Here is a 25,992-nt window from a genome sequence, read left to right on the forward strand (position 1 = left end):
GAGGGGTAAGCAGCAGTGGCACTAAATAGTGGGGGGGAGTTTAGTACAAGAGCCCCTTAGGCTTTTAGGAATATCTTCATCTGTGTGCTTACAGACTATCACTGCCATCTTACACTGACACCAGCCCAGAAAATGATTCCTAATAGCACCTGTTTTGAAGTTATGGCAGATTAGCTTAGTTGCTGAAGGTGAAAAGGAATAAAAAAAGGATGTCACATGGAATTTGATTTGAAAGGGAAATGTTTTTTTAATAGCTAACAACTCAGTTCCCCTGCTTCTAACCATTCCTATGAATTTATTACAAAATAATAAAAAAAATGGCCCACACGCTTTAAACAGAGCAATTTCAACCTAAGAGGATCTCCTCCAATGGAAGCACATCAAAAGGAGTGGCATCCAAGTCATGTACAGCTCGGCAGGTGCTGAATAAATTGTGAACTCTTATTTCATATTAAATGGAGGGTAGGAATGTCTGGCTCACTACACCCCACTGACAGCAGCTTCTGAAGTCCAGGAATGGAGGTAATACCGCCAGCCAGCAGCTGAGTTGGGATACCCCAACATACATGCTCTTCCTGACTCCTTAGGTCCCTGCTTTTCCTAGTGGGGAGACATCTGAAAGTTAGAGGCAGTTTCCTGTGCATGAGCAGCAGAGATGAGTCTCAGCAGTGTGTATCCTCACTTGGAGAATGCTCTCTGTGATTTCCTGCATCTTTCCAAAGCCAAACAGCAGGTTTCCCTGTGCCTGCTATTATTCAAGCAAAGAAGGGAGAGAGGAAGAGGTATCTTGAGTGTGATTCCTACCCCCTTGCTCTTACAGATACACACTCCCTAAAAGTCCATTGCATGTTCAGTTCTGATGAGAAGTTTTGTGCTTGGAAGGTGTTTTCATATTTTGTTAGAAGCAACTCCAATGGGAATGCCCTTGTAATCCTGGTGTTGTTCTAAGTGCCACATGGATCTCTTGCTGGAGTTTGTCTAAACACAGTATTTATAACCCAGCAGGAGGATTGGGCAGCTTCTATGTGTTGTTTTTGGGCTCTTTTTTTATGAGTATATTTTAAACTAAGTGAAAGGAGCCATTCTCAATTTGTAACTTTTGATGTACTGTGCGCTAAGTGTCCTTGTTTTCTACGTGTATCTTACTACCCCTAGCGTGTGAATGGGGTTTAATAATGTTTGATGTTGCCTTCTACTTCTGTGTCTCCCACCCCTTTCCCTACCAAATAAGCCTCTCTTCCATTTCCCAAGCTTCTGATGCAAATGGCTTCCCATTTGATGGAATTTTTATGTAGAATAAACATTTCAGTCTGTAAAATGATGTTGTTTCCTGCTTATTTGGCTACTTGAACCAGGAATTGCATAGGCTAATAGATGATTTTCTAACAACGTACATTTAAGCCAAGAGAGACTGGATATTGGACACTGGTTTGGGGGGGGGGGGGGGGGGAGAAAGAGAGGGATGTTTGGATTATTGTGGGACTACTGATTCCCACATGGAAGGAAACTATTTTAGATAAGGAGTAAAATCCTACAGGGAGCTGTAATCTATGGCAGTTGAGATGTCTTTAGTAGTGTGAACAGAAATAACTGGGTGACACTTATGCTGTTGGCAGTAGAGGGTGCTCACTGCATAAGTGCTTTAAAAAAAACTGTTGGCTGTCTAAGTCACTGTGAAGGTAATTCTGTAACTGGATGCCAAAATTTCAGCACTAGTTGCAGGCATGAATGTTCAGAATACCTGCACACTTGCAGGTAAGTGTACACTAAGGACCAGTGATTCAGAAAAAAAACCAAAATTGGCACCCAGCACTATTCTATAAAGGGCACTCCAGCATGAGTGCTCTTTATGCAACAGCATTGGTCACTGAATTCTGTGCCTAGCTTTGGGTGTGAGGACATACACCAGGTGCAAATCCCAGCACACATCTGCATTTTCTGGAACACCCACTTTGCAGTTGCATGAGATACATTTATATGCATAAATGTTTTTCTTTGTCAATCTGCCATTTTCAGTGCCTTGCATTCCTTAGAACGTATTTCTGCACTGAAAGATGGGCAGGGAATTAGTGCCTAACTTTAGGCGTCATTTGAACAATTCCCCTATAAGCACAAAAGTGGCAGCAGAACGAGACCGTGTGTAAATGGCACAGAGCATAAAAGCAAAGGGAGGGCATAGGCAGTTCTGCCATTACGCACGCCACTTAGTTACACCAGCCCTTGCTGCATTTAGGCACCTGCAGCTAGACCAGGGTCTAACTGCACGGCATCAGGGCACCTAAAAGGAGCTGCCTATTTAGTGCCTTCTATCTGGCCAGAGTTATCCGTTTTAAATTGGGACACACTGTGGGTAGCACTAAAAGTTGTTACAGAGAGCAGCAAATTTCAGTCACTCAGAAACAGCAGGAATAACTTAGATGGTAGACATCCCACTGAATACTGAATCTGCCATCATCTACTATGTTAGTATAGCATCATCAATCCAGACAGGATTGCAGTGTATATTGTCATGAAGGGTGGAGAGGAGCCTGACTGGATGGAGAGCATAGAAGAGGGAGTGGATTTACCTGCAGTAGAGAACTGTTTGGAGGAGCAAGTACCCATGGACTATGAAATATGAGAACACCAATGACCAAAGTTTGCAAGTCTGAAGGAATGGCAGTGGGTGGTCACAGATTGAGTAGCTGTGCAGTGGGAGGTGTGCTGCCCAATGCTTAGAGACTTGAACTGGGTTTATAAAGAAAAGGTCAGAGTTTTCCCCTGCTCAAGGAGAACTGTAGAATGAACTGTCAGCTATATTTTGGGACTGCTGAGAGGTTTATGTAAACTGTCTCTAAATTTAAGACTGTGGATTGTGAAGGAAGTTTGGTGTGGACTTTTGGATTGTGTGAAAGAGAGAAGCTCCAACCCAGGAGGACAGAGCTGGAAATGTTGACTGCCCCACACCGAGGACCACGAAGGTTACAGATGGCCAGAAGTGGTGCGTGTTGGGAGTGGGGACTACCACTGGGCTGCTGCAGTAGCCCAGCGATAGTTCTGGATTAGCAAGCGGTAAGCCCACGTTGAGTTTACCCCCTAAGTGCTGCTGACTATCGCAGACAGCACTGAACACAAAACTGGCTATGTTGGGGGCATTCCGGGGCCAGAGTTAGCACTTGGCCACGTAAGTGCTGATATTCAGCTCTTAAGCTGCCACAGATGGCTGAATATTGACCCCAATATTTGTGTTATAAAATTCCTTACAAGAATAAAAAATCACATAGGGGTCCTTTACTAAGCCGCAGTAGCATTTTTAGCTTGCAGTAGAAGTCAGCTGATGGTAAATGCTGAGATGCTCATTATATTCCTATGAGCATCTCGGCATTTACCACCAGCTGATTTCTACCGCAAGCTAAAAATGCTTCTGCAGCTTAGTAAGAGACCCCAACAGAGCCATACACCATAGTGACAATTAAGAATTACTAGTGGAACCCCCATGTGCGAGGGCATGGATTAAAAAAAAAAATCAAAACCAAAGCACTTTTACCTAAAGGTGACCGACCACCAATAATACCTCTATCTTTGCATGTAAGGAGTTTGCAAACCCCAGACATAACTAAAAAAGAAAAATAGAAAACATAACAGGTTATAAGAACCTTTAAATAATATCTTGAAATATAAACAATGCTAGACACGAGAAAATAGCCTTGTTCCAAAATTGATGGGACCAGTTAGTAGTGCAGGTCCATTTGATCATGATTATACATCTTATTTAGCAAAACTGCCCTTAACACATATTAATCCTCAAACCCAAAGCATCCCAGACCCCTAGGTACTTCTAGAATTCCATATCACATTAGTCCTATTGGGGGCATCAGAGGACCATTTTTGCCTCAGTAAAATCTGCCCATGAGGGTCTGTGCCTGGAATTTGCAGATTAACAAAAAATAAATAAAGTAAATACAGCCTAATTAAAAATAGGAGCCACCAGAGGTTAAAAAAATTAACATAACATAGAAGAGGTGCCCTGAGGGTGTACAACATATACAAATACATTTTTTCCTTAATTTAAAAGATAAAATTACTAAAAATAAATACCAAGGAGAAAAAAAAAAAAGGTCTTTTTCAGTTTAATATCTTTTACTGGATTTCAACATAATACAATAGAAGCAAGAGCTCACCACAGTTCAACAAGCAACAGTTACAAACATGGCAAAACTGGAGCTGACATTCAAGAAACAACTATCCACAACTAGAAACACATTAAGAAAAAGGGGGAAGAAAGAGGTGGAGAAATAAAAAAGGGAGGGGGTGCTGGAGGATACAAATCCAGACATGGAGCATGCATAGGCTACAAAATACATCAACTCAGTACCGAAGCAAAATAGGACACCAGTGGCAGCCATTTTTCCCTATAGGAAGCGAAGCGAGAAGATTTCTTCGCCAGATGTAAATCGAATTTGTACATTTGGAGCAATGAGTTCCACCGTTCCTGATAAGTTGCCTGATGTAAGGACTTCCAGTGAGAGAAGATCACCTTCAATGCCAAAGAGACCATGGCACCAACAAGAGCCCCCTCACTAGGAGTTAACTGACCCCCAAAGGACTGTTCCCAAAGAATCACAAATTGATAAGAGATGGAGCCAGGGAGGGGAAAAATGGCTACCAGCTGGAACCAGACTTCTGACCAGTACTTATGAAGGCACACACATTCAAATATAAGATGCCTGAGAGTACCCGTTTGGGAGTGACAAGACCAACAGACAGCTGGACTACAGGGATTAATAACATGCAACTTATACGGCGTCCAGAGGGATCTATGCAGAAAGAAATACATAGACTGCGTGGTGGTAGAAGAGTTAGAGCACCTGAAAAGAGACTTCCAAAGCAATTCCCACAGCTTGCCAGAAATAGGTTGCTGCAAGTCTTCCTCCCAGCACCTTTGCAAACCAGTACATTTAGTGCTGGATTTACAAAGAAGATATTTGTAAATGTGGGAAGCCACATGACCAGTGTGCTGAAGCTTCAGACCAAAATCCAGAAGCCCTGGGGTTTGGGAGAGGAACTGGGCTTGAAATCCACCCCTGTACTGCTTTTTTACCATGGAGCCAAGCTGAAGCCACTGGTAAAATTGGGCGTCAGAAAGGCCAAATTCCAGTTTCATTTCTGCAAAGGTTTTCCAAGACTGCCTAGTTGCATGTATCAAATCCTCTAAAGTCCAAATGCTGATACGTTGCCACTGAGACATGAAACCTGCTTATTGCCAATTTTAAAGTTGGGGTTATTCCAAATAGGGGTGAGAAGCGTAGCAGACCAAGGGATATCCATTAATTTATCAAAGGACACCATTCCATGCCCTGCCATATAATAAAGGCTTTATGATAAAGCAGGATATCAGGAAATTTCACACCTCCATGCCTTTTTGGAAGTTTAAGCTTGCTCAGTGAAATTCTGGGCAACCTAAAATTCCACAAGAACTTGGAAAGCATCCTTTCCAGACACCTATAAAAGGCACTAGGAAATAAAAGAGGGATCATACTCAACGTATATGTGACCTTAGGAACTATCATCATTTTAATGGTATCCAACCACCCCCACCAAGTGAGGTGCAAAGGGGACCAAGTCACCAGTGCAGCCTCGACCTGAGAGATTACCTTGTCGGAGTTAAGTTTAATGGTGTTGGTGAGGTCTCTATCAAAGAAAACACCTAGGTACTTCATAGATGAGGAGATCCATTTACAGGGCAATTCAGGAGCAGTAAATGGTGTACAGCTGTCGTTTAGAGGCATCATTTCTGTTTCCTCCCAATTAACTTTATAACCAGAAACCTCTGAGAAGCTAGATATGAGAGCAAAATGGGCTTTCAGGGATGACTGAGGGTTGGTGAGATATAACAGAATGTCATCCGCATAAGCGGAAAGCTTGAACTCCTCCAAGCCGAGATGAATACCAGCAACATCAACTGACTGCCGGATGGCCACTGGCTCAAGGGCCAAATTAAATAGCAAGGGGGAGATGGGGCAACCCTGCCTAGTACCTCTATGCAGAACAAAAGAATCAGAGATGTCACCATTAGCCACTATACGAGCCGAAGGGTGAGCATAGAGTAGCTGTACCATACGCACATAAGTATCAGGGAAACCAAATTGCTTAAGCACTATAAATAGATATTTCCAGTCTACTCGGTCAAAGGCCTTTTCCGCATCTAGGGAAACAGACAGTATGGGATAATCCTGTGACCGAGCAAAATGTATTACATGACAGAGCAATCTGGTGTGGTCAGCACTACTCCAGGACTGAACAAAACCAGCCTGATCCCTGTGAATAAGAGACGGGATAAGACTCTCAATTCTACAGCACAAAATTTTGGCATAAATTTTATAGTCAGAATTTAACAATGAGATAGGCCTATAATTCTGCACCAGGGTGGCGTCTCTGCCGGGCTTAGGCAGCACTACTATGTTAGCATCCAAAAAGCGACCAGGAGTAGTAGATTGCAGCAGCGCCTGAAAATAAGTCAACAAATGCAATGAGATGGTGGAAGAGAAGGCCTTATAAAATTCTGCAGGTATACTGTCAGGGCCTGGTGCCTTGCCCAAGGGTAGCTTATTGATTGCAGCAAGAACTTCAGCAAGATGCAAAGATGCCTGATGTGACTGTCCGACACCCGTGGTAACTGTAGCGCTGCTAGAAAGTGGTGAACATCCGTATCCTGAGCTACAGAATCTGAAGCGTAAAGGGCCTTGAAGAAGGTTTCAAAAGCCTCCAGAATTTGAAAAGAGGAGGTTAGTGGGAGCCCTGCAGGAGAATTAACCATTGCAATTCTCTGACTTGTCCTTCTGCCCGTCAAGTAAGTGGCAAGTAGTCTACCAGCTTTATTTGCGTCCGAGTAGTACACAGCTGCTGCAAAGAAGACTTAGACGATGAGGTGTAAAGCAACGCTTCACTCCGATGAATTTCCTCTTCCAAATCAGCAAGCTTAGCCCTATTGACTTTGCGAACATGGGTTGTATATCTAATTATTTCCCCTCTAAGCCAGGACTTAAACGCCTCCCAAACTACCGTAAAAGAGGGCACAGAGCCCACATTGTCCTCAAAAAATTCAGCCATCCGTGCGGTGATGCACTGTAAAAAGGCAAGGTGACATTGAATCTCCAGCGAGATGAGTTAGGTCTACTGACGGACCAAGTGAGATCACAAGTTACAGCTGCATGATCGGAAAATGAGATTTCATGTATTTTCGCCGCCGTCAACATAGGAATCAGGTCCCTAGACCCCAGTAAGTAGTCTATTCTGGAGTAAGTACAATGGGGTGCTGAAAAAAAGGTATAGTCTCTGGACTTGGGGGTACAACAGCCTCCACAAATCAGCCCAACCATCAGCTTGCATGAGGCTCTGAAGTGCACCCCGAATCTTAAGCTTGGCAGGCCTGCAGGTAGATGATCTATCCAAAGAAGGATCAATGGAAAAATAAAAATCACCTCCTATAATGGTGTGACAGGTAAGCGCTCCTTGTGCTGACACGTTAACTGCATGGAAAAATTTGGGGTCATCAGCGTTAGGAGCATAGACATTTATCAAAACAATGGGACTACCCCCTAAAGTGCCTTCCAAGCAGGACCATCTGCCATCCCCATCTGAGACCTGAGAAGTGAGTTGAAAAGGCAAGGACTTTGCAAGCAGAGTAATGACACCATTCCTCCGCCCGGTCGCAGGACTAAAGAAACCCTTGTCAAACCATTTACCCAAAAGCTTAGAGTTTTCCTTTGGATCCAGATGAGTCTCCTGCAAAAAAACAAATATCCGCTTTTTTTATTCTTCAGGTATACTAATAACTTTATCCTTTTCCTGGGACTGGAAATTCCCTTTACATTAAGGGAGAGAACACGCAGGTTAACCATGAGAGTATTCAGTTAACAAAACAAAAGTGCCAGTCCACTCAAACAGACATGCAATGAGGAGAAAAAGATAAGGAAACAAGAAACAGTAGTAACCTTCAGCAAGGACAAACAAAAAGAGAAAAGGGTTACAAGGAGCATAGCAAAATAAAAGGCTGATGCCCCATTGAGGAAAAACAAAGCAGACCAAGGCACATAAAACCCGAGCAGGCACACATGGGAGGTGCAGCCAGCTGAGAGATTAACACAAGAAAAACACATAGCAACTGAAATGACAAAGCCTGAAAAGCAATTAAAGGCTGTCAACAAGGTGGGTCACAAAAGGTTAATGAGAAGAGCTAGCCTCACTGTTAAGGTAGTTCTGCAGCTCTGCAGGGTCAGTATAATGCTTTGTGCTGTCATGCAGAGACACCCGCATAGTTGCAGGGTAAAAAAGACTGTATTCAGCCCCCACTGCTTTCAACTTGGGGCGCATGGCCAGAAACAGCTTCCGTTTTTTTAACTGTCTCTTTAGAAAAATCAGGAACTAGAAGGAGCTTTGCCTCACCATGATACACTGGAGAGTGGACCCGGAACGCCTTAAGTAGCAACATCACCTGATCATGGTGAAGGAGCTTCACTAAAATGGGACGGGGAAACTTTTCCCAGGGATCGGACGTTGTACAATACGCTGCGCACTCTCAAAATCAATTGATGACCCAGCTGGGAACCTGGCTATATCTACAAAAAGGGTTTGCAAAAAGAGAAGCAAATCAGCCCCCTCAGCCTGCTCGGGCAGCCCCAGAAGCCGGATATGATTCCTCCTCAGTTTGTTGGACAGGTCCTCAATCTCTCGCTGCATCAAATCCAGCTTGCTGAGTTTACGGGAGGTCTCCAGCTGAAAAGAATCATGAGCAGACATCGGGTCTTCAAGGAACTCAATTCGGGCATTGAATTGAACCAGCTGGGTAGAAATCGCTGCCAATTCAGCTTTAATGTCAGCAGTGTGGGCAAGATTTTGCCGCATCAGATCCCCCAGAGCCTTCAAATCATCTGCAACGGACTCCTGTTTCCCAGAAGGCAGCGGCGTCTGAAGGGCCTTATCAGATACCAGAGCAACGTCCGATTTATTGCGCTTCGAAGCAGGAGGGTGAGAGGCATCAGTTCGACCCATTTTTGAAGCCATCTGTGCGAGGTCTTCAGCACAAGTTAACAGCTGATCAGAAACTTATTTCGGGACGCTACGGACCAAATAACGGTAAGGCTGGCGAGGAGAACCACCTTAGGCGTCCATGCTGGTTAAGGTCGCGTTCTAGAACCAAAAAGAGGTCTTTTTAACAAGCTGCAGTAAGTTCAGGAATCCCGCAGTAATTATCGCATTGGTGCATGCTACCCGTGAACTAAAAATGAGATTTTATTTTTTAGTACCGGGGCGTGTTGGGGGGCAGGGAGTAGGCGTGTTCTGCGCTAATCAGTTAGTGTGCCACAATGTAGCTGCACTAACCAATTAGTGTGTGGTTAGCCCGTGAGACCTTACCACCTACAAAACAGGTGGCAGTAGAGGCTCACGCAGAGTAGCTTAGTGGTTAGAGCACCAGGCTTGCCATCTAGGGGTGCCAGGTTCAAATCCTCCTCAGAGCAGTGCAAAACATCTAGCAGAGGGCTTTGTTTATTTACTCAGCACTGCACAGAAACTGAACAAGGTACATACACCATTAGAAAATTCAATGTAAAGAGCATCAAATAACAAAAAGCAATTGAAATAAAGAAAATGTTGTACCACCCAAATCTTCTATAAACAACTGTGGCTCATGTTTCAATACTGAGCCAGAGAAGCTGCCAGCTTTGTAAAACGGTAGGCACACACGTTTTGTAGCACTAAATGTTTAGAGATGCTAGCAATTTCAGAAACTTGGATGTACCAAATAGCAACATTTACAGCTCTCTCACCTACACGTTTTTATAAGGCATATATGTAAACATCATGCTTGCACTTCTCTGGCAGAGGCTGCATAAGGAAGTTTGCACTGGCTCCATAGTACTAGTACTTGTCCCGCAAGGGAAACCTCACCTCAGATGGTCCAAGGGGCAGAATGGTGAACATGCTGAGAACCACAGAGGATCACAGAAGGGACCCGCTGCACCCTAGAGGAGGAGGGGAAGGGGACAAGAGGTATTTGGCATGGTATTGTAAAGTGGAGGAGGTAGCAGGTATGAAGACGGAGGGGTTTCAGACAACACACCTGAGTGGACAGAAACGGTAATCGGGCTCACAGACTCTCTTTTCAGCTCTCTCACAGTCAAGTGAGACATGCTGCAGTGGCACTTATTCATGATTTAAATGTGGTCTAAGTCCCAACATTCATTTGGTGGTGGAAGAATGTCAGCATGCTCTCCAAAATCAGCAGCAGACGTCATTGATAGAGCGCTACCCTTGACACTACCCTGTACCACCAGACCTATACGTTTTAGTAGTTTAAACATTTTGTCCTGCCCTTTTGTAAAATACTGGCTTGTATGTTTTACCCACAAAAACATATAAGGGTCGGGACTGGAGACATTTAAAGCACAACACAGCATCCTTGAGAGATTCAGTCAGACCTTAATTCTGTAAAACATTTATTTCAAAACTAAGGGAAATAATATATATTAGTATTGGCAACAGGACACGTATGAAAAGAAAAAAAAATCACAGCTGGCTCTCTCTCTTATACAGCAAGAAACTTCTGTCAGCAAGCACGTTGCACGAACATTCATTACAGAAACCAGGAAATACATTTTACTCCGTTTCAAGGCAAATTGGTGGGTTTAGGTGAGAACCGCAGACAGTTGCATTTTCCACAGACTGAGGGAAGTTGTGAAAGACCCTACAGTCAATGAGTTATTTTCTGTCTTCAGCACCTAGCTCTTTAACCGAGCCTCAACTTATTTCCTGCCTATTTTCAACTTGAATTTTTGAGGGTTTTTTTTTTTTAATTATTATTGCACTATACAACATATGGACACTGCACAATCATTTTGTGCTACACTGAGCTCCCAAGCTCCTCCACGGCTGCAGCAGCTGGTGTGTTTCCTGACAAAGCCAGGCCTACTCGGAGAATGGAACCACTGCGTAGCTGCTTTGCATAGTAGATAGTTCCCAAAAGTTCCCAAGGAAAGTTTCAGAAGTGAGGCCGCCTCTTCCGACCAGTGTATCTGGTGTCTGGTCGAACCTCCCTAAGATACAAAGGAAAGAGTGGCAGAAGGTTATCGGACCCGTTCCCAGTAAAACACTAAAATCTTCATACACCAAGCTCCTGCCTCTGGCTTCCTTCTGATAGAGTTGGCTCTCCACAGATTAGTTGTGGATCACTGTCCCTGTCTGATCTCCCCAGGATGGACAGATTACAGAATGAAAAGAAGAAATAGCCTGCAGAAACAGCGTATTTATTTATTACATTTGTATCCCACATTTTCCCACCTATTTGCAGGCTCAATGGGGCTTACATAGTACCATAAAGGCACTCGCCAATTCCGGTATGAACAAATACAGTAATGTTGTGGTAGAATAAGGTTTGTGTGTACAGACCCATTAGGGAATCGTAGAGAGGAACAGTTATTATATGTCCTGAGTATATACTGAGTATCAGCACTGGAATAAGCAGTATGAAGATTTTAAAGCATGATTCTCCGAGGACAAGCAGGCTGCTTGTTCTCACTGATGGGTGACGTCCACGGCAGCCCCTCCAATCGGAAAACTTCACTAGCAAAGGCCTTTGCTAGTCCTCGTGCGCCCATGCGCACCGCGCATGCGCGGCCGTCTTCCCGCCCAAACCGGCTCGTGTTCGTCAGTCTTCTTTTGTCCGCGCTCGGGACAGTCATGTTTTGCGCCGTTTCGCGCCCCTAAAAGTTGACCCTTGCGCGTCTTCGCGATTTTCGCTGGAAAAAAAAACGGACCTTTACGGTCTTTACCCCTTTCCCGTGCTTCCAGCTTTTGCCCCGCGTAAGTTTCCTTTCGCTTTCGGGGTAGGCCTTTTTTGAGGCCTCGGTACGGGTTTTTTCTCTCCCTATTTTTGGTGCCTATATCGCCATTACGAGTTTTGATTTCGCCGGCGTGATTTTTCCGCCCATGTCATCGAAGTCTCCCAGCGGCTTCAAGAAGTGCACCCAGTGCGCCCGGGTAATCTCGCTCACTGATAGGCACGCGTCGTGTCTTCAGTGTCTGGGAGCAGGGCACCACCCGCAGGCCTGTAGTCTTTGCGCCCTTTTACAGAAGAAGACTCAGGTAGCGAGATTGGCCCAGTGGAACGTGTTGTTCTCGGGCTCTTCGTCGACAACAGCACCGGGGGCATCGAGTGCATCGACAGCATCATGACCTTCGACCTCGGCATCGACTGCATCGACCCTCTGCATCGTCGGTACCGAGACATCGAAAGGCTGCGTCGGCGGTACCAGGACCTCCACTAGTGCTGATGTCGTCGGACGGTGGTGCTTCGACTGGAGTGCAGGTGAGGGCTGTCCATTCCCCTGCTGGTGGCGGTGAGCCTTCGGGTGGGTCTCCCCCTACCCTGAGGGCTCCTGCGGTACAGCCCCCCTGAGACCGACCTTCCTTGGCCTCGGCACCAAGGAAGCGATGGCTGGATTCTACGTCCTCCTCGTCGGTACCGGCAAGTTCCGGTGACATGCTTCGTTTGAAAAAGTCAAAAGAAGCATCGACACCGGTCTCCATCCCGCATCGGTACAGAGAGCTCTGGGTCGCCGAGGGAGTCGGCACCCAGCAGGCATCGGCACCGGGAGGACCGCTCACCCTCTGTTCAGGTGTCGTCGATGCGCTCCACCTTGGACAGGCCGGAACAGCCTCCATGCCCGGAACAGACTCTGACCTCGACGCCTGCATCGGTTTCCATGTCTTTCTCCACAGCCGCTCTGGGCCATTCTCCCAGAGATCCAGGGAGAGCTGTTGCGCCCTTCCCCTCCGGTACCGGGGGTGCTTGCGCCACCGGTACCGTCGAGTGAGGCGCCGGCTGGCCCCTTGCCCGGGGTGAAGTCTCCGACATTGGTGCCGCTTGCGGTACCGACTGCGGTCGCCTCCCAGGAAGGCTCCCCGAGGACGTCGGTGGAGGGAGCTTCGCCGGGGCTGGCGAGGGAGTCTGCCTCTCGACGCTCCCACCGTGGCCGTGTTTCCACGGAGTCGAGCCGGGCACGGCTTCAGACACAGGTTTATGAACTTGTGTCTGATACCGATGGTGAGGCCTCGTGGGAGGAGGAGGAGGAGGACATCAGATATTTCTCTGACGAGGAGTCTGATGGCCTTCCTTCTGATCCCACTCCCTCCCCTGAAAGGCAGCTTTCTCCTCCCGAGAGTCTGTCTTTTGCAGCCTTTGTCCGGGAGATGTCTACGGCCATCCCCTTCCCGGTGGTTGTGGAGGATGAGCCCAGGGCTGAAATGTTTGAGCTCTTGCACTATCCTTCTCCACCTAAGGAAGCGTTCACAGTACCCATGCATCATGTCCTAAAAAAGACATTGCTGGCGAACTGGACCAAGCCTCTAAGTAATCCCCACATTCCCAAGAAGATCGAGTCCCAGTACCAGATCCATGGGGACCCAGAGCTGATGCGCACTCAGTTGCCTCACGACTCTGGTGTTGTGGATCTGGCCCTAAAGAAGGCTAAGAGTTCTAGGGAGCATGCTTCGGCACCCCCGGGCAAGGACTCTAGAACCTTAGACTCCTTTGGGAGGAAGGCCTACCATTCTTCTATGCTCGTGGCCAAAATCCAGTCTTACCAGCTCTACACGAGCATACATATGCGGAACAATGTGCGGCAGTTGGCGGGCTTGGTGGACAAGCTCCCTCCTGAGCAAGCCAAGCCATTTCAGGAGGTGGTCAGGCAGCTGAAGGCGTGCAGAAAATTCCTGGCCAGAGGGGTATATACCTTTGATGTTGCGTCCAGGGCCGCTGCTCAAGGTGTGGTGATGCGCAGACTCTCATGGCTGCGTGCCTCCGACCTGGAGAATAGGATCCAGCAGCGGATTGTGGACTCCCCTTGCCAAGCGGACAATATTTTTGGAGAGAAAGTCGAACAGGTGGTAGAGCAGCTCCACCAGCGGGATACCGCTTTCGACAAGTTCTCCCGCCGGCAGCCTTCAGCATCTACCTCCTCAGGTAGACGTTTTTATGGGGGAAGGAAGACTGTTCCCTACTCTTCTAGCAAGCGTAGGTACAATCCTCCTTCTCGACAGCCTGCGGCCCAGGCTAAGCCCCAGCGCGCTCGCTCTCGTCAGCAGCGTGCGCCTCAGCAAGGCCCCACGCCTCCCCAGCAAAAGCAGGGGGCGAGCTTTTGACTGGCTCCAGCAGAGCATAGCCGACATCAACGTGTCAGTGCCGGGCGATCTGCCGGTCGGGGGGAGGTTGAAAGTTTTTCACCAAAGGTGGCCTCTCATAACCTCCGACCGTTGGGTTCTTCAAATAGTCCGGCAAGGATACACCCTCAATTTGGCCTCCAAACCTCCAAATTGTCCACCGGGAGCTCAGTCTTACAGTTTCCAGCACAAGCAGGTACTTGCAGAGGAACTCTCCGCCCTTCTCAGCGCCAATGCAGTCGAGCCCGTGCCATCCGGGCAAGAAGGGCTGGGATTCTATTCCAGGTACTTCCTTGTGGAAAAGAAAACAGGGGGGATGCGTCCCATCTTAGACCTAAGGGCCCTGAACAAATATCTGGTCAAGGAAAAGTTCAGGATGCTTTCGCTGGGCACCCTTCTCCCCATGATTCAGGAAAACGATTGGCTATGCTCTCTGGACTTGAAGGACGCCTACACGCACATCCCGATACTGCCAGCTCACAGACAGTATCTGCGATTTCAGCTGGGCACACGTCACTTCCAGTACTGTGTGCTACCCTTTGGGCTCGCCTCTGCCCCCAGAGTGTTCACGAAGTGCTTGGCTGTAGTAGCAGCGGCGCTTCGCAGGCTGGGAGTACACGTGTTCCCGTATCTCGACGATTGGCTGGTGAAGAACACATCCGAGGCAGGAGCTCTACAGTCCATGCAGATGACTATTCGCCGCCTTGGAGCTACTGGGATTTGTGATAAATTATCCAAAGTCCCATCTTCTCCCAGTACAGAGACTCGTATTCAGAGGAGCTCTGCTGGATTCTCGGACGGCTCGTGCCTATCTCCCAGAGACGAGAGCCAACAACTTGTTGTCCCTCGTCTCGCGGGTGCGAGCATCCCAGCAGCTCACAGATCGGCAGATGTTGAGATTGCTGGGCCACATGGCCTCCACAGTTCATGTGACTTCCATGGCCTGCCTTCACATGTGATCTGCTCAATGGACCCTAGCTTCCCAGTGGTTTCAGGCTGCTGGGGATCTAGAAGACGTGATCCATCTGTCCACGAGTTTTCTCAACTCCCTGTACTGGTGGACGATTTGGTCCAATTTGACTCTGGGATGTCCTTTCCAAACTCCTCAGCCACAAAAAGTGCTGACTATGGATGCGTCTCTCCTGGGGTGGGGAGCTCATGTCGATGGGCTTCACACCCAGGGAAGCTGGTCCCTCCAGGAACGCGATCTACAGATCAATCTCCTGGAGTTACGAGCGGTCTGGAACGCTCTGAAGGCTTTCAGAGATCGGCTGTCCCACCAAATTATCCAAATTCAGACAGACAACCAGGTTGCAATGTATTACATCAACAAGCAGGGGGGCACCGGATCTCGCCCCCTGTGTCAGGAAGCCGTCAGCATGTGGCTCTGGGCTCGCCGTCACGGCATGGTGCTCCAAGCCACATATCTGGCAGGCGTAAACAACAGTCTGGCCGACAGGTTGAGCAGGATTATGCAACCTCACGAGTGGTCGCTCAACTCCAGAGTAGTGCGCCAGATCTTCCAGGTGTGGGGCACCCCCTTGGGTAGATCTCTTTGCATCTCGAGCCAACCACAAAGTCCCTCAGTTCTGTTCCAGGCTTCAGGCCAACGGCAGACTGGCATCGGATGCCTTCCTCCTGGACTGGGGGGAAGGTCTACTGTATGCTTATCCTCCCTTACCTCTGGTGGGGAAGACTTTGTTGAAACTGAAGCAAGACCGTGGCACCATGATTCTGATTGCTCCGTTTTGGCCGCGTCAGATCTGGTTCCCTCTTCTTCTGGAGTTGTCCTCCGAAGAACCGTGGAGATTGGAGTGTTTTCCGACCCTCATCACTCAGGACGAAGGGGCGCTTCTGCATCCCAACCTCCGGTCTCTGGCTCTCACGGCCTGGATGTTGAGACTTTGCCTCTTTGGGTCTGTCAGAGGGTGTCTCCCGTGTCTTGCTTGCTTCCAGGAAAGATTCCACTAAGAGGAGTTACTTCTATGGAGGAGGTTTGCCGTCTGGTGTGACAGCAAGGCCCTAGATCCTCGCTCTTGTCCTACACAGACCCTGCTTGAATACCTTCTGCACTTGTCTGAGTCTGGTCTCAAGACCAACTCTGTAAGGGTTCACCTTAGTGCAATCAGTGCATACCATTACCGTGTGGAAGGTAAGCTGATCTCAGGACAGCCTTTAGTTGTTCACTTCATGAGAGGTTTGCTTTTGTCAAAGCCCCCCGTCAAACCTCCTACAGTGTCATGGGATCTCAATGTCATTCTCACCCAGCTGATGAAACCTCCATTTGAGCCACTGAACTCCTGCCATCTGAAGTACTTGACCTGGAAGGTCATTTTATTGGTGGCAGTTACTTCAGCTCGTAGAGTCAGTGAGCTTCAGGCCCTGGTAGCCCAGGCCCCTTACATCAAATTTCATCATAACAGAGTAGTCCTCCGCACTCACCCTAAGTTCTTGCCGAAGGTAATGTCGGAGTTCCATCTGAACCAGTCAATTGTCTTGCCAACATTCTTTCCCCGTCCTCATTCCTGCCCTGCTGAACGTCAGCTGCACACATTGGACTGCAAGAGAGCATTGGCCTTCTATCTGGAGCGGACACAGCCCAACAGACAGTCCGCCCAATTGTTTGTTTCTTTTGATCCCAACAGGAGGGGAGTGGCTGTGGGGAAATGCACCATATCCAATTGGCTAGCAGATTGCATTTCCTTCACTTACGCCCAGGCTGGGCTGGCTCTTGAGGGTCATGTCACGGCTCACAATGTCAGAGCCATGGCTGCGTCAGTGGCCCACTTGAAGTCAGCCACTATTGAAGAGATCTGCAAAGCTGTGACGTGGTCATCTGTCCACACATTCACATCTCATTACTGCCTGCAGCAGGATACCCGACACGACAGTCGGTTCGGGCAGTCAGTGCTTCAGAATCTGTTCGGGGTTTAGAATCCAACTCCACCCCCCTAGGCCCATGTTTATTCTGTTCCAGGCTACACTCTCAGTTAGTTGGATAAATTGTTAGGTCAATCTCAGTTATGCCCTCGCCGTTGCGAGGCCCAATTGACCATGTTTGTTGTTTTGAGTGAGCCTGGGGGCTAGGGATACCCCATCAGTGAGAACAAGCAGCCTGCTTGTCCTCGGAGAAAGCGAATGCTACATACCTGTAGAGGGTATTCTCCGAGGACAGCAGGCTGATTGTTCTCACAAACCCGCCCGCCTCCCCTTTGGAGTTGTGTCTTCCTTTGTCTTTGTCTTGCTACATATGGGACTGACAAACACGAGCCGGTTCGGGCGGGAAGACAGCCGCGCATGCGCGGTGCGCATGGGCGCGCGAGGACTAGCAAAGGCCTTTGCTAGTGAAGTTTTCCGATTGGAGGGGCTGCCGTGGACGTCACCCATCAGTGAGAACAATCAGCCTGCTGTCCTCGGAGAATACCTTCTACAGGTATGTAGCATTCGCTAAACTGCCAGATTGCTGGAAGATTTTTACAATTGTCATCTTATGCTCCACATTGGTTCTTGCTTATATTTCACAGGTAAATATGCCCTAGGGTTACAAATGCTACCATGTCACAGGGTATGTTATTGCTTACTTCCTTGTTTAAGGAGTTACCCCTCTTACTTACTTGCCCTGGCGTCTGCGCCGTTTTTTCTTTTCCAGGATCCAGTCTCTGCTCTTCTTGACCGACTTACCCCGAACATTCCTGAAACGCATTCTATAAACAGAAAGGGAGATTTAATCACCCTTCTAATTTTAACTCAGAATTGGAAGTGTATAATGACCCAACCCGGATTCACTCCTACTCCACACTCAGGAATGAAAACAGTGCAAATCTCACATACTCCTCCTGCTGTACTTGAAACACAAAACCCTCTCCCTTCTGTACCCACTTTGCCTGAATGTACACCACTTTGATAGCTTTCAAGCAGTATATAAGAAAATAAATAAAAGGAACGGTAAGGTTTACCTCCAAGGTCTGATTAAGGCCAATTTTAGAGGCCTCAAATATCAGAGGCAGGAAAACACGGAAGCCAACTGCTCATGGCAACTGTGACAATTAGTCTCTGTTACTTTGTCTCTCCCACTGGGCTGAAAGGAAGTCTCACCCTACACAGCCATCCAGGAAGAGAACAGGATTACTGAATGCAGTGGAGACTTGTCACCACCTGCAACAAGAGAGGGACTACTAAGCCATTCGAAAACAAATACTGACTCACCTGGCCAACACTATCACCCCACAGTAGAAGAGAGCCCTGAAATTCACTGCTATCCTTAAGGAGAACCTATCTTCAAGCATCCTATCACCCCATGAAAGGCCAGACCACTGAAAATACCTCTCATTAATGAACATTGCTTGATGGGATTCTTCTGCTTCACTGGATTCAGCACCAAGAGCCTGAAAACAAATGGGAGAGTGAAACAAAGCCAGATTTTTACAAAGAAATGTCTTCATTCCTCAAACTTCTCCTCTCATTAAGCCCAATGATCTCTATAATATTTACCTCCTCAATATCCCCGATCCCATATCTGAACACAAACGTTTCTACATACAATCTCACCCTTCCCCAAATTCAAATATACAGAAGCATAACTTAACCCTCAGATACCACACACAGAATCCAGGGAAACTCCACAGCACCATCTCTCTCCAGGTAATTCAACCCTTATCTGAACATCTATGTGTACTCCTTTACAGCGCCCTACACTTCCCAGCTCTGCTGTCCCACACAACTGTCCCTCAATCATAGCGCTCATTACCTTTGGTAAAACTCCAGAAACCCCAGCAAAAAGGCAGAGGAAGAACCTGTGAAGGATGAGAAGAGAAACTAGGGTAACAACCAAGACAGACTGCTAGGTAAACTGCTACCACAGTGCACCAATTATTCATGGCAAAACCATATACTGCCCAAAATTCAAGAGGGTTTAACCAAACAGGAGAGGCTCCTGCCCGGTTAAACCCCACTGAGTTACCCAGCACATATTATTTAGCAGGGCTTAACTGGTTGGTGCCGCTGAGTATCCCCTCTAATTGGCCATCTCCTAACCAGTTAGGTTAGGGGTGGAGCACCTACTTTGCAGCGATTTTCAATCCACTAACTGGCTAAGTAACTGTATAAAGTTAGGACAGCAAAAAAGCTGTCCTAACTTTAGATGCTAAAGTTAACCAGGCACCAGTCTGAATATCGTCTGGTGCCTGGTTAACTTCCGAATGACTGCAGCGACCTGGCACTGAACATCTGTGGTCAGTTCAGCCTGTGGCTCACACACCGCTTACCATCATGGGTTGAATAGCAGGCCGATACCGTTTTCTAATGTGGAGAGATTAGAAACATTTCCAAAGTGCTAGCAGAGAACAAAATAAAAGCCCAATGCTTACAAGTCACTTCCCATCTGGTGAATACCAGATGTGACTTGTTCAAGGTAACAGTTGAATCTAAACAGGGCCTCAAAATCCGGGCTCTAGCTGTATTACTATAGTACAGGGGTTCGCAACCCAGTCCTCGGGACATACCTAGCCAGTCAGGTTTTCAGGATATCCACAATGAAAATCGATCAGATAAATTTGCATGCAAATGTCACGTATAGTCATTGTGGATATGCTGAAAACCTGACTGGCTAGGGAACCCCTGCTATACTGCCAGTCTACTACTACTACTACTTAACATTTCTAGAGCGCTACTAGGGTTACGCAGCGCTGTACAATTTAACAAAGAAGGACGTTTCCCTGCTCAGGTGAGCTTACAATCTAAAGGACAAAATGTCAAGTTGGTGTAGTCTAGATTTCTGAGTATAGGTGTGGTGGTTAGGTGCCAAAGGCGACATTGAAGAGGTGGGCTTTGAGCAGTGATTTGAAGATGGGCAGGGAGGGGGGCTTGGCGTATGTGCTCAGGGAGATGTTCCATGCTTGGGGTGAGGCGAGACAGAAAGGGCGGAGCCTGGAGTTGGCGGTGGTGGAGAAAGGTACTGAAAGGAGGGATTTGTCTAGAGAGCGGAGGTTACGGGTAGGAACGTAAGGGGAGATGAGGGTAGAGAGGTAAGGAGGGGCTGCGGATCGAGTGCATTTGTAGGTTAGTAGGAGAAGCTTGAACTGTATGTGGTACCTGATCGGAAGCCAGTGAAGTGACTTGAGGAGAGGGGTGATATGAGTATATCGGTCCAGGCGGAAGATAAGACGTGCAGCCGAGTTCTGAATGGACTGAAGGGGGGATAGATGGCTAAGTGGGAGGCCAGTGAGGAGTAGGTTGCAGTAGTCAAGGCGAGAGGTAATGAGAGAGTGGATGAGAGTTCGGGTGGTGTGCTCAGAGAGGAAAGGGCGAATTTTGCTAATGTTATAGAGGAAGAAGCGACAGGTCTTGGCTATCTGCTGGATATGTGCAGAGAAGGAGAGGGAGGAGTCGAAGATGACACCGAGGTTGCGGGCAGATGAGACGGGGACGATGAGAGCTTCAACTCAGGTAACTTTGGGGATCATGAAACAAGCAGCCAGCAAGTCCAATTCCCTACTTATACACAGCAGGTCAGTGGCTAGATTTCCCTATTTTCACACCAATTCTTTGGCAGAATGTAAGAGAAGTCTGCAAGCAGGAAGCCAGGATTCAAATCCTAACTCTCACTGGCACTCTGTGACCTTCGGCAAGGTATAACTTACATTTGAGCCCCTTGTGTGCCTTAAGCTCAGATTTGGAAAAGGCAAATAATAAAGCTTAGTTCCTTCTTATCTTGCTGTTTTCAGACTTAAACTTGGCTTCAATAGTATTTTTAATTGAGATGTTGGAGATTTTATTATAATGGCACTGTATGTTTGTAATATTCTTTTTTTAAGACTGAACCGCTTTGCCACCAAGGTATTTCTGCAGTATATAAAAAGTAATAAATCCAATCCAATGCTAAAGCCCAAAACAAATTCATACAGTAATTCATTCCCATACTTCCTCCAAGTGGCCCTGAAGCGAAACGGATTATTGGGGATTTAAATCTCCCAGAAGGACATCAAGGTCTGAAGAAGAGGAAGAATATGGGGGAGGGGGTGAGGAGAATATTTATGTGAGAAAGGAAAATATAGGTTTCATGCTTACTTTTGCTTTTATTTTTGGAACAACCTGCTGTAGTATCTACCTTAAATAAATTAGTTTTGCACTCCCCGATGTGTGTCATTTTCATTGAAAACTCCTTGTGATAAACATACAAACTTTTTTTTGACCTAGCTGTTTCTTGTTGCTGCTTTGACTCTCCAATGTAGGCAGAACCACGGCTGAGTTTCTGGTACCACGAGTCTTCCATTCACAGTCACACAGGTAAATTTAGTCCCTATTTATAACAGCCTCACCCTCCACCACCAGACGAGTTCCAAGTGAAACTTCATTTTTTATTCCAAACATCACATGGGATGATGAAACCAGGGGTTCAATTCAGGCCCCAAAGAAAATAACCATGAACACAGCATTCATGAGACAATTCTATACAAACACACTGCAAAATTTCCACAGAACTCCCCGCCCTATAACATTTAAAGAGACTGACAACTGCACTGGCACCCTGATACCTAACCTCACACCCCACTATTAAAAACTATAAATACTGCCTACATCCCCCAATGTACTCCTCCCCCTTCTCCCCCCAATCTACTACCTATTCCTCCAAAGGCAGCAGAAGAATCCAATGATGCAGCTGCTTCTCTGAGCAGTATATACCCTTCCTTCAGCCATCTACAGGGCATGCTGCTTTGCTCACCTTGAGGCATATTTTCAAAGCACTTAGCCTTCCAAAGTTCCATAGGTTTCTATTGAACTTTGGAAGGCTAAGTGCTTTGAAAATATGCCTCTTGGTCTACAGAAAGATGAAATAGTAGACTGAGCTCTAAATAAGGAATCAGGGGACATGACGGATCAGAATGGCCTACTGTTTTATACTAGAATATGCAACAAAATTATGTATCAAAGAATATAAAAATTTAGTACTTGAATTCTACTATTATCCTGTGTTATTTAAGACAAACTATTATTACTACTACGGGGCAGACTCAAGAAAAATGTCAGGAAGTATTTTTTCACGGAGAGAGTGGTGGATACTTGGAATGCCCTCCCGCGGGAGGTGGTGGAGATGAAAACGGTAACGGAATTCAAACATGCGTGGGATAAACATAAAGGAATCCTGTTCAGAAGGAATGGATCCTCAGAAGCTTAGCTGAGATTGGGTGGCAGAGCCAGTGGGGGGAGGCAGGGCAAGACTTCTACGGTCTGTGCCCTGAAAATGGCAGATACACAAAAAGTAGCACATATGAGTTTATCTTGTTGGGCAGACTGGATGGACCGTGCAGGTCCTTTTCTGCCGTCATCTACTATGTTACTAATCATTTCTATAGCGCTACTAGATGTATGCAGTGCTGTACACATTACATGCAAGTAATTTTTCTGTCCCTACAAGACTCACAATCTAAGTTTCTGTACCTGGGCCAATGGAGGGTTAAGTGACTTGCCCAAGGAGCTACAGTGAGAATCGAACCCAGGTTGCCAGGATCAAAGCCTGATGCACTAACCATTAGGCTACTCCTCCACAGGCAAGCTATGCAAAATTCAAAAATATGCACAGAACTCTCCGAGAAATAAATTTAACACATACACAAAAAGGAGTAACTGGACACAGAATCAAGAGCAGTCTACAGGGGGCAGCAGTGATCCAGTCAGTGCAGGATGCTGTCCCAGCCTTTCACCCCATGTGGGACAGTCTACTTCAGTGTTTCCCAATCTTTTCAAAGCTGTGACCCCCATGATAAACTGCCAAATATAACATAACCCCCTGGAGGTGCAGAATAATGATGCACCTATGGACAGCCCACCCAAGTTGTTTTGTGATCCCCATTTGGGGTCCAGACCCACAGTTTAAGAATGGAGTTATAGAAAACTTCTAAAATAAATAATTTAATACACATTATTCAATATTATTTACAAACCAAGAACCCCACAACCCCCTAGTGACTCAGACCATCAATCTAAAAACTGCCACCCGCCTTTGGTGTCTTCTATAATCAAACATTACAATGTTGTCAAAGGTATCATTCAATAAATAGTTGTACTAAATTCATACAATATACTCAACAACTATTACACTTATATTTATCTTTATTGCATCAATTAATCTCATAAGCTTAACAATTATTGTCTAAACTCCCCATATATCTATCATTCATTCATCCTTTCACTCTAATTCAAATCTATAAAACTAATCTCAAAAAACTATTATCAAACTCTATAACATTAGAATTCCCGGAATCATAGTATCACTTGTAATCTTTATTTAACCCATTAGGGCTTAAAGTGTTCCAAAGGTAAATTAACCTGAAGTTCAGGATCTTCGCTTTGTAGTTCTGAGTCATATTAGTTTTGAAAGGGGAGGCAATGTACCTCGCATGCTATTGCGAAAAGAACAAAGGTTAATTTACCTTTGGAACACTGTAAGCCCTAATGGGTTAAATAAAGAAGTAGAATGGTTAAACTTGTGAGAGGGTACTTAAATTTAGTTTCTTTGAAGCCTTGGTATGTGCAGGTGTGGGCGTCTTTTGAGGCGTGGCTACCGGCACGTCCAGGATTGGTAAATTTATGAGAGGGTATTTAAACATAGTCTCCTTGAAGCCGTGGTATGCGCATGTGTGGGCGTCTTTCAGGCGTTGCCACCAGCACATCCAGGATTGTTGAATGTTTGGCCACTTGTAGAGCCGGTAAGAGTTTACAATATTGGGTTTTAAAAAGGGTTGAAATAATGTTTGTGAAATACAAATGTATGTTGTTATTGTTGTTTACTTAGATTACTGACCCCTGAAGACGCAAAATTTGCGAAACACGATCGTGTAGGGTCTGTGTACAATTGTTGGGCCTGTGTACAATTGTTTTAGTAAACAAATGAGAGGACGGCTTCAGTGAAGCAGTTTGAAATTCAAGGAACAGATTCAACATTAGTCCCGTGAAGAGTGGAATCACGGTGAATGGAACTACTGTCATTCAGTATTACAGCACACAGTAAATCAGTTGTGGTTTACGATGGAATATAAATCTTGCTTTAAACCTGCTGTGGTGGGTAATTGACTTAATCAATGGACTGATCTTCACACGGCTACAGAGAGTCTACATCAGGTTATGAACAGATTAAGATAAGATCGTAATGAAGAAAAAGTGCTTTGACTGACAGTGTAATTAACAAGTTTCACACCAGTGTTGCTGTTGAAAAAAGTATATTTTGTTAAAAGATTACAAGTGATACTATGATTCCGGGAATTCTAATGTTATAGAGTTTGATAATAGTTTTTTGAGATTAGTTTTATAGATTTGAATTAGAGTGAAAGGATGAATGAATGATAGATATATGGGGATTTTAGACAATAATTGTTAAGCTTATGAGATTAATTGATGCAATAAAGATAAATATAAGTGTAATAGTTGTTGAGTATATTGCTATAATCAAACATGAAATGACATACTTCAAAGCTGCTTAACAGCAGCCTATAAAGCCAGGTCTCAAAAAGACGTGAAGCCAATGTAAAAATTCTGAACCCCTTCCAAAAAAAAAAAAAAAAACACACCCATTGCTCACAACTTTCCAGAAACAAGACCAACCAATTCCATACCCTACTGTACCAACCTAGTCTAAAATGTCAGCAATATTTGAGTTTTGACTTCTCTGGGTTTCAGCTTACAGCCTGATGGTTCAAGCAGTACCTCCATGCTATACAAATGTCTTGTCTGTGGAAGTTAATAATGAGGTCAAAAGCCCTGGCAAGGTTGAAAAGAACTACTGGAGCCATGGAAACCAACACCAGACTGAAAATCATCCAGTAAGAAAATCACTTAAGTGTAACAAATATCAAACATGGCAAAACCTCAAATTTTTTCTGCAAAACTACAGTATAACAACTTCTGCTTGTCCACCAATGATGCAGAGGAAATGACAGTTCCCAGCAGATAAGACAAAAGAGTAGAACACAGATAGAGAATAAGCAGACAGCAAATACTTCAAGTTTCAAGTTTATTTACACTTTCGATTCCACTCTACAGACATGCCATCTAGGCGGTTTATAGACTAAAAAGGAGAAAAGAGAAGCGATTAGCACAAACAACTACAATTCAGATAGGAAAGTTGGGAGGGTTATACAAAAGGCAGCACCGATATCTCTCAGAGACTGCTCGACAGAATCAAGCCAGCAGTAAGGGTAAATTTAGGAGAAAGCACCCTGAAATAAGAATGTTTTCAAATCAACTTTTAATTGATCAAGGGACGTTTTTAAAGGGAGATGCGAGGGCAATGAATTCCAGAGGTCCTTAAACTGAAAAAAATAGTCTCTTGTGTACATGTAATCTCTTTATGGTTGGGCGTGAATAGGCAATTTTAATTATTTTATTTATAGCATTTATATCCCACATTTTCCCACCCATGGGCAGGCTCAATGTGGCTTACATCAGTCTGCAAAAACATACATCAATTCAGCAAACAATCAAAAGTCATTGAAGTAAAGAGATTAGCGAGTAACAGCAAAGGAGAGGGAAAGGAGAAAGAGTAAAAGAGTTCAATATGTCGTTACGACTGCAGCAGTTCAGAAGTTAGAGATGCTAGGCGGGTCTGTAGCGTAAGCTTTTCCAAATAATAGGGTCTTTAGAGATTTTCCGAAGGCCAAATGATCTTGAATAGATTTTACAGATTTTGGTAAACCGTTCCACGTGTGAGCGCTAACATAGGGAAAGGTGGATGCGTAGGTGGTTTTATACTTGATGCCACAACAGGCTGGGTAGTGAAGATTCAAGTACGTGCGCGACGATCTG

The 25,992-nt window shown here is 45.8% G+C and overlaps 1 protein-coding gene across 2 annotated transcripts in view; it reads right to left on the minus strand.

The window, feature by feature from the left end:
* Positions 1–9,419: 9,419 nt before the first annotated feature.
* The window catches only part of BUD23 (BUD23 rRNA methyltransferase and ribosome maturation factor), a 49,595-nt gene continuing 33,022 nt past the window's right edge, over positions 9,420–25,992 (minus strand). For both annotated transcript variants that reach the window (XM_030186018.1, XM_030186019.1), the window contains 4 exons: positions 18,944–18,989; positions 18,520–18,581; positions 17,811–17,900; positions 9,420–11,072 (listed from right to left, as the gene is read on the minus strand). In XM_030186018.1, coding sequence (XP_030041878.1) covers positions 11,018–11,072; positions 17,811–17,900; positions 18,520–18,581; positions 18,944–18,989 — 253 coding nt within the window. In that variant the 3' untranslated portion in view covers positions 9,420–11,017. The remainder of the gene's footprint in view (positions 11,073–17,810; positions 17,901–18,519; positions 18,582–18,943; positions 18,990–25,992) is intronic.

Source organism: Microcaecilia unicolor, chromosome 13 (assembly GCF_901765095.1).
Source record: "Microcaecilia unicolor chromosome 13, aMicUni1.1, whole genome shotgun sequence".
NCBI classification, from domain to species: Eukaryota; Metazoa; Chordata; class Amphibia; order Gymnophiona; family Siphonopidae; genus Microcaecilia; species Microcaecilia unicolor.